Source organism: Nothoprocta perdicaria, unplaced genomic scaffold, assembly GCF_003342845.1.
Source record: "Nothoprocta perdicaria isolate Ctin4 unplaced genomic scaffold, notPer1 scaffold_286, whole genome shotgun sequence".
NCBI lineage: Eukaryota > Metazoa > Chordata > Aves > Tinamiformes > Tinamidae > Nothoprocta > Nothoprocta perdicaria.
In genome coordinates, this window is record NW_020455517.1 from 191626 (window position 1) to 200657 (window position 9032).

Here is a 9032-nt window from a genome sequence, read left to right on the forward strand (position 1 = left end):
GGAGGCGCCTCCCGCGGCCGCCGCCGCCTCCCTGGGGAGCGCGGGGCGAACGGGCCTTCCCCTTGCGGAGCCCAGGGACGCAGCGGGCGGAGCCGGCGGCGGTGCCTGGTCCCCGGGCAAGGCCGCGCTGCCTCCAGCCGAGCGTGCGCCGGTACCGACAGCGGCCGCTGTGCCCTGCCCGCCCCGGCCCTGGCGTCAGAGACACCGGGGGATGAAGGCCCGCTCCTCCTCCGCCTCACCCCGCTGCTCGGCTCCACCAGCCCTCCCTGCTCCCCTTGGCCCATGTGCCGGGAGCAGGGACGGGTGCTCCCGCCCTGGCTGCCTTCCAAGGAGATGGAGCAGAGCCCGCACCCAGCCCCGCGTCCTCCCCCCGCACCCATTGCCCCCTGCCGTTCACCGCGCTCCGGAGCCGAACCGCAGCCCTGCCTCCTTCCTTCGAAACACACAGCGCAGCTGCTCCCTGGAGCTTATTCCAGAAGTGCTGTGCTCGCTTTGAGGAGCACACGCGCAGGGCAGCGCAGACCAGCCGGACTCGCTCTGAGCTCGGCCGTGAGGAACAGGACCCCTCACCTCCTGCTGGACCCACGCCAAGGAAGCAGCAGCCCCCACGGAGTATTCATCACCATATCAAATTTATTATTTCCAGTGGCACTAATACATTTGTTGATGTTCATGATGACAAATCACACTGCACAAGATCTCCCTGCCTTCTAGTTTCTGCCCAACCAGAAATCCCCCGCCAACCCCTCCCTTGAAAACCCACTGTAGGCCATTAACCCAAGGAAGCCCTGTCCCTGCCTGGCTGACCTCACTTTGCTTGGTTTGCAATCACTTGGGCATCATTTTACCCCTCTTTTTGAGACAAAAAGAGCTGAGTGCGCCCCTGTGCCCCCCACCTTCCATCTGCCACTCACCCTCCCAGCAAAATAAAGCAGAGACACCTTCTCCATGAGTCAAATAAATATGGAACCAGGCAATTCTAGTTGCATCAAGTGGAAATGTTTTCAGTTACAATGGCACCAAGTGGGGCCCCAGATGAGTCATGTGCAACACAGAAACCTATAAGGCTGAATATCAATTTTTTTTGTTGTTGTTGAAAGTCTCAAATTGCTATGAAACTGATTAAGTATAATGCAAAGAGATGGTCACTGCAGTCTACCAGTTGCCTGCTGCATTGGTGTTATGCTAGTTAGTTTTTTTTTTGTTCCCCCCCCCTTCCAGAGTCCAACAACAGTGACCGAGTGATGCTGGGGCAGGTGGCTTTTACAATTTGTCCAGGAAGTTGTCTAGTGCAGGGATTCCCTCCTTCAGCCCTTTGCGTTTGCGGGTCTCGGCAACAACCTGGCAAGGACGGGTAGTGCTGTCGAAAGGATCCCCAGGCAGGATCTGCCAGTGATCAAACACACACTGGGGGAAAGCCTGGCCACCTGTGTTGGATCTCAAGTCAGCTGTAAAACCTGGAGGAAAGAACACAGCAGTGAGTTGGAAAGGGAGCACAAGCATTCTAGAATCTCATCACAGCAGCACAGAATGGCTGAGGTTGGAGGGGACCTCCTAGAGATCATACAGTCCAAACCTCCACGCAAGCAAGGACATCCAGAGCACGTGGCACAGGGTCACATCCAGGTGCATTTTGAAGGATCTCCAAAGGAGACTCCAAAACCTCTCTGGGCAGCCTATTCCAGTGCTCTGATGTGCTGTACCAACAGCAGACACCCATCACACTCCTCAGAGATGAGAACAGATCTAGAGCACCCAAACCCACAGACCCCCTGACTGCAGGGCACCCAACAGCCTTCCCCTGAGCTTTCTTCTAGACCACCCGTACACATAGGATCTCCTCTCTGCAGCACTAGCTGCCCAAGATCAGTGCCTGTCACAAGGTTCCTGTGTGCCTAAGACAGCAGCCACCCCCAGCACAAAGCACACCTACCAAAGGACTCGTTGACAGGCAGGTATGCCTTGACCACAAACATAGGGGTGCCGGCCACCTGGGACTCCTCGAAGACGTGCCCACGCTTCCTGTTCAGTACACCGTAGATGCCGCCAACTACCTGCTCTGGGCACTGCAAGAGAAGACAGTCAGGACTGCACAGTTCCCACTTATATCTTCCACACACAGGCTTTAGCTGAGCTTGAGTCTGAGCAGGTTCCTTACCTGGATTTCCACAAGGTAGATCGGCTCCATAAGTCTGGGCTGAGCAGTGAGCACACAGGCATACAGGCACCTCCTGGCAGTGGGAATGATCTGCCCACCTCCACGGTGAATGGCATCAGCGTGCAAGGTCACATCATGCACATCAAAACGAACACCACGCATGTTCTCCTCACACAGGACTCCCTAGGAAAGTCAAGCAATGCATCAGGGAAGAGTGACGGAGAAAACAGGCTTTTCTAGTTGTTTTCACTCAAGAACACTCTGGTTCTTGAGTGCATTGTGCATTCCTAGAAAACAGGGCTGGAGGAGGGAGCAAAAAGCCCACTGCACGCTAAGAAGCCATTAAACAAGTCACCTTGCTTGCCTAAGAGTTAAGAACCAGCTACTCTTGCAGCTGAGTCATCACTGCAGCTTTTTGGAAGGCAGCTCTTCTCAGACACTGAAACCATCTTCAGACCTCTTTATGCAATAGCTCCAGAGTTCACAGCAGCAGAAGTGCTATGGACTTCCACAATTTTGCATACTGCCTTGCCTGAAGCTATCAGTCAAGGCAGGTGTTGTCCCTACCTCCTTTGTAGCCCACTGGAAGCCAGCCACAACGCTGTCCTTGATCTCATTAAGGTACTGCACTCCCTTGGTGATGTCTGTCAGGATGTTGGGGCCAGTGCCATCAGGACCAAAACACCAGATCTTCCTGGCTTCGGTGACATCCCATTCGTACTTCTCAGCGAGGTAGCGAGCTCGCTGCTTCAGCTCCTGGCGGGCTGAAACCTCGCCCTTGTCAATGTCTTCAGCCAATCCATCAGGGAAAGGTCTGGCCTTCATGTACAACCTGTTGTGTTTGTTGGGGGACTTGGAAAGGCACATCACATTGGATTCCTCACTAACTGTCTCGCGGTAAGACACGACAGGATCAGATTTCTGCAGGAATAAACAGCACAGTAGAGAGCATCCATGAGACACCGGCTCAACTGCAGCTCACCAGACACTGATACCGCTGAGCTCCGATCAGGTTAAGTACTAAAGTAAAAAAATAGGAGCACTGTAAACGAGTGCTCAGAGTTGAGCAGACTGTCAGACCTCATCACTGGAGGTAGCCTTACATATGAAGCACTTGCAGATGAGTGCCAGCACACTGCTTCAGAAGCTATGTAGCAAAAGCAGCATTAAGCAGCCAGCAGTAATCAGATTAGGAGCCGTTTCTCTTGGCTGCACACTTGGCTACATCTGCACATGTGCTAGAGTTCCTGAACTGTCACTGAAATGAATCACCTCAAGAACTTGCTCCTTAGTAAAGAGGAGCTGCAGAGACAAGCAGCAGGACCTGTTTTCTCAATTTACAAGCTTACAACCCCAAGAGTCACGCTGCCACTCCAGCCCCTCACTGGGCAAGTAACAGCGGTACCTTAATAGGAATGCACGCATGGTCCTCCTCCAGGTCCTTGAGGCAGATCTCCAGGTGCAGCTCCCCTGCACCAGCTATGATGTGTTCTCCAGACTCCTCAATGATGCACTGAAAAGACCATTTATACAGCAGGTAAGACACTGGAGTGCAGTGCAGTGAAAGCTCTTGCATATGAAATACCATCACATGTCTGATTATCCTAGATCTTTACTACTTAGGTAGCTTCCAGATGTGTTCTCCATTTCCCTGGAGATGACTCAGACTTACTACCCAAAATGGGATAAAATGATGCATTTCCCAACACACACACACTGGTAGGGTTTGGGACAAATATTCAAGTCAAGCCTATTCTGTAAACAACTCCAGCAATCAAGTCATCCTCTACATAGTTCTACAGTGAAGGTGAGCACATGACTAACAGGTCTCCTGTCAGGAGGGCTACAGTTTCTCTCATTCCTGAGTTTTTCCAGACACTCACCTGCACCATGGGGTCAGACTTCGCTAGACGCTTCAGTCCTTCCACTAGCTTGGGCAGGTCGGCTGGGTTCTTGGCTTCAACAGCCACTCGCACAACAGGGCTGACACTGAACTTCATAACTCGCATGTTGTGAGCGTGCTCAAAAGTGGTGATGGTTCCAGTTTTCACGAGGAACTGGTCAACACCAACCAGACCAACAATGTTACCACAAGGCACGTCCTCAATGGGTTCAACGTAACGGCCCATCATAAGAATGGTCCTGATGGAAGAGAAAGTTGTTTTACTCAAGTTCAAAAGATGAGGTCCCATGAGACAGCATCCTGGAGCTGTGGCAGTTAAGGTTGCAGAAGGCGGCCAACTCCTTTGTTTTATCTTAGAGATAGCCCTACCACACAGTACTAGGACCATAAATCTAAGTTACAGCTCCAGTCACTTCACCCAGCTAGGACTGACCTTTGGATTGGCTTCAAGTACAGGTCTTCCTTCTTGCCAGGTGTGTAGTTTGGTCCCATGATTCTGACTTTCAAGCCAGTTGAGACAAGACCAGAGAAAACACGTCCGAAAGCATAGAAACGTCCTTTATCAGATGTTGGCACCATTTTAGAGATGTACATCATCAGGGGCCCCTTGGGATCACAGTTCTTAATACCTGAAAGAAGTAAAGATTAATTCAGTTCAGGATTGTCTCTACTATTTGACATATCCAACCTTCCAACACTACCTCCCCACAAAGGTCACAACATGGAAACTGTACCCAACGTTGCCCCAGCTTTTTTGCTTCTGTCCTCACGGCTGCCAAGTCTGATCAGCCAGGAAGATCAGACATCCAGGAGATCTTTTAAATTAGCAGAGGCTGACCCTAAGCCTTTGACATGCACTCTAGCTATTCACTGCTTACTTAGCTAGCTTAGCTCTCCAGAGGGAAGCTACTAGCTAGTAAGCTTATTTGACACAAGCTAGCAGTGATGCAGCTGTAAGCATTACAGCAGCTGCTGAGCTTTACTTTGACAGCAAGAGGCTCTAGACATTTCAGAGCACTAGGTTCTTACATACAGAGAGGCTGGCAAGAGCAGCAAGTGGCTCATCATACCTATGGCAGCCTCATCATCAGGGGGTCCTTCATACAGCAGCTCACAGCGGTACTTCTGGGCTGTGACGGGAGAAGGCAGGTGAATGGTGATCATCTGCAGCAGGGCATCTCCAGCAGGCAGCCAGCGCCTCATCACAGCCTGGGCAGGGATCAGAGGGTAAGACCTGGCTGGACGGTTCAGAATCTAACACTCAACTGCCCCTTTACCGCCCCAAGTTACAGGCAGCACCTTTCTATGCAAGCAGGTTTCACAGCTGCTTAAGAAGGCTACATAGCTTGAGAAGCCCAACTGCTGGTCTCCTCCCCCAACACGATTCAGCCAAATCTCACCTTCAGCAGCGGTTTGCCCTCTTTGTCCTTGTCTTCACTATCAAGCTTTATATCCAGTTTCTCAATCAGTTTAGCTGCCTCCTCTTTCTTGAAATTCATGATTGCGTCAAAAACCTGTAACACAGTAGGTCAAAAATATCTCGAACAACCCATCTTGCAGCAGAAGTGACACCAGTCTAAAGAATCTGCATTCTTGCCCACAACCCACTGAATCTACATGAGGGCTTAGACAGGCAGTTGCTTTTAACTATAGCAACTATGAGCTTCAACAAGGCAGTGAGCTAAACTTGTGTCAGATACTCAAATTTCTTCAAGCAAACTAGTCAGGTCAAAGTGAAGAAATTTTCCATCATCACACACTAATAAAATGAGACAGCAAAAGAAACCAGTGCAAAATGAGTTTTGAGGAAATCACCTTGAAGATGGGGTCAAGGATGAGCTGGCAGAAAGTCCGGGGCAGCTTCTTTCCGTCAGGGCTGGTAGCAGATTTGCTGAACTTGCCAGTGGCAGGATCAAAATACCTGGAACGACAATTAAGTCAGTTACCTACACCCACTTTCACTACAGAAGGACAGTTCCTTCTGCTTAGCTCAGGATAGAATAAATCATCCCCGAACAAGAAGTTTTCAGACCTTTCCATCACTCCCAGACTTTCAGAACAGAGCTATGTGCATTTGCTCATGTCAAAAATCAACTCCTCCACACCCATCTATTTATTTTTCCCCTTTTCACTATGAGTTTCATAGAAAATACTGCTTTCTGGGCCAAAATCAGTACAGAGACCAATGAAACCATACAGATAAGTAAAGCCACACAGACACCTCCTCCCTCCTTATTGATTTACAAGCTTGAGCTACAACCATATAGTGCTGACCTGCAATTACAGGCAGTCACAATTACTCACCTATCTCCCCACAGCTTCTTCATCATGTCCTCAACTTTCTTGGCACGCTCTGTTGGATTCAGCTGAGCCTCACCCTTGGCAGCAAACTTTGCAACATACATCTCAGCAAACTGTTTCAGAGTGAAAGCCCAGCCATGCAAGCCAGAACCAAAGCCAACAGTACCAAGCACCGGATCAATCTGAAAGGGAACAGGAGAGTGGTGTGACATAGGAAGAGCAACAGATCCCGCTATGATGTCCTCTTACAGGTAGGAACTCCACACAGGCTGCAGTAGTCAAGCCTTGTCTTCCATAAGCTACACTTAGTGGTGGCTCCACAAAGAAAAGGTTCTGGAGAGGGAGCTTCAGAGCTACAAGATCTGTAAGCCGTTCTCCTGCAACAGCTAGGTGCACACACACGCTTTTAGTTTTGTGATGCAGGACTAAGTTCTGTTACTTTAACCAACTATCCCCACTCACAGTACAAAAGCATTCAAACACCTACTGCAGTTTCATTTCAGTATGCACTTGCAGGAGTTGAGTAGGAATTGAAAACCTCATGTCACCTAACATTGCAAATGTTATGTGGGCAAGAAAATGTCCTACAACACAAGGAGACTTTTCTTACTGGGGGAAATTGCTTTCCTGTATTTATACTCTTATTTTTGCTCAAGCTCTATGCTAATAAAAGAGAAGGAGAGCTAGCAGGAACTCCAAACCAGTGTGAGTGAGGATAGCATGGGGGTTTCACCAGATTATTCCAGTCATTTCTCCATTTTGAGAAAGGGAAAAAAAAAAATCTTGAAAAGCCACAACTCCTTCTTGCTCATGCTCTCCTTCAAACATGGTATTCACAGTCTCCTGCTTACCATGATATTTCCCATGGGACCACTTTCTCCTTCTCCATATGTGGAGATGATGACGTTTACATTTTCCACAATGCGCTGGAAGGTCTGGTAGAGCTCTTCGGGGTCCAGCTGCAGCTCCAGCAGTGCTCGGTCCATCTTGTTCATCATCAGAACAGGCTTAATCCTCTCAGCAATAGCCTGACGCAACACGGTCTCTGTCTGCACGCATACACCTGTCAAAATCAGAAATGTTTACTGCTCATTTGGGACATACCTGAAAAAAAATCCATCAGTACTTTGCTGACAAAAATCTTACCAGAGACACAGTCTACCACAACCAGGGCACCATCAGTAACACGAAGAGCAGCAGTGACCTCTGAGGAGAAGTCCACGTGTCCAGGAGAATCAATGAGGTTGATCAAGAAACCAGAACCATCCTTGCTTTGCTTGATGAAGGCCAAATCGTTTTCAGAGAGCTCGTAGAATAAAGAGATAGCTCTGAAATAAAAGGAAAAAAAAAGAATAAGAGGGATAACCTGCTCTTTATTGTCCATGGTTCTGAGAAAGGAAAGGGTTAGTCAGAAGCTGTAGAGACAGCTACATGTGGGCTTAGAGATTCCCTACACAGACTCCTGGGACACCAGTGCTGCAGCTGCTTACAAATCTGAGCTAAAAAACAGCACAGCTTTTGGATTTTTTGAAGCTGCAATCTCTTGGAGCTCCATAGAGCACGGAGGTCCTTCTGGTCAAGCATTTAAGCGGGCTGCCCCTGCAGCAGTCTCAGACCTGAACCTGTGGGGTCACCATGAACTTCAGCCACATCAAATCAAACTAATGCTGAAACAGCAGGCTGAGCACGTCAGCTCCCAGCAGCCAGCAAGGCAACACTTTGTGATTCACTGCAAGGAAATCAATACTCGCTTTCTCATTTAAGCGTTCCTGGCAAGGAGATATAAGTTTCGGAGCCAGACCACAAGGAGCCCGATGGTTTCTTCTTTCATCTCACAATCAAAATCTGGTCTAGAGCTCGAGGCGTTCCTGAAGCCACACCATGCACCAAGGTGCTCAGAAGAAGGGCACTCACGTTGACTTGATAGTGATGCATCGTTCCTGCTCATCTTTTCTTGTGTCAGTGAAACGGGTCTCCCCGGCACGGGCAGACGCGATGATCCCGGCTTTGCATACCAGGGAGTCAGTCAAGGTCGACTTGCCGTGATCGACGTGGGCAATCACGGACATGTTTCTGATGTTGGCCTTTTTGTCCATAATGGCCCGTATCTGGTCTACTGTGAAGTTCACCTTGAGGGGAGAGGAGCGGGGGGGAAGAGGAAAGAAAACACGGCGGATATAAAAACAGCTCTGGCTTTTCCAAGATGAATTGACAGTGTCAACGCTGGGCCTAGCTCAGCAGCACTGACAGGAACGCTGCGTGCACAGGCAGCAGCGTGGGCAACGCACAGCAAGAGCTGCGAGGGCACTGCGGGCACCAACGCCTGGGCCGGGGCGGCAGCGCCCGGTGCCGAGGGCGCCGCTGCAGATGACAGCGCGGCCGCAGCAGGCCCGCAGTGTTACATAAGGCGGCTGGTGGCCGCTGCGGAGCCTCGGTGGCGGCCCCGCTGCCACATCACCGCCCCCCTGCTTCCCCCGCCGCCGCCTGCGGGGGCGGCGCTGCACGGGCGGCCGCCGCCGCTCCGGCCGCCCCGGCAGCCCGGGGCCTTGCCCGGCACGGCGAGACACCCGCGGTCCCGCGTCACCACCGCGGCCTCCAGCCAGCCCCACACGGGGTTGCGGCCTCCCGGCTGCGGCCTGGTCCGGCACCCAGACCCCCTGCCGCCGGCCC

At 50.9% G+C, this 9032-nt stretch overlaps 1 protein-coding gene and 1 non-coding gene across 2 annotated transcripts; both read right to left on the reverse strand.

Annotated features, from left to right (window-relative positions):
• Positions 1-921: 921 nt before the first annotated feature.
• Positions 922-8497, reverse strand: EEF2 (eukaryotic translation elongation factor 2). The gene is made up of 14 exons (XM_026041444.1): positions 8277-8497; positions 7509-7690; positions 7214-7425; positions 6366-6544; positions 5877-5982; positions 5462-5575; positions 5132-5270; positions 4495-4690; positions 4042-4300; positions 3564-3671; positions 2726-3079; positions 2159-2341; positions 1934-2066; positions 922-1457 (listed from the first exon to the last, which is right to left on the reverse strand). The coding sequence occupies exons 1-14, from the start codon at positions 8456-8458 to the stop codon at positions 1264-1266; spliced, it is 2541 nt and encodes an 846-aa protein (XP_025897229.1). The 5' UTR covers positions 8459-8497; the 3' UTR covers positions 922-1263.
• LOC112949120 lies at positions 5752-5818 on the reverse strand. The gene has a single exon (XR_003249758.1). It is a non-coding gene; the product is annotated as a small nucleolar RNA SNORD37 (small nucleolar RNA).
• Positions 8498-9032: the final 535 nt, after the last annotated feature.

What these genes read in the sequence shown, in the direction of transcription:
- EEF2 (XM_026041444.1), bottom strand. Translation starts at nt 8,458, where the DNA reads ATGGACAAAAAGGCCAACATCAGAAACATGTCCGTGATTGCCCACGTC. An exon ending in TCCTTGACCCCATCTTCAAG is followed by an intron (nt 5,576 to 5,876) that starts GTGATTTCCTCA and finishes ACTGTGTTACAG; the next exon opens with GTTTTTGACGCAATCATGAA. An exon ending in TACTTGAAGCCAATCCAAAG is followed by an intron (nt 4,301 to 4,494) that starts GTCAGTCCTAGC and finishes CTCTTCCATCAG; the next exon opens with GACCATTCTTATGATGGGCC.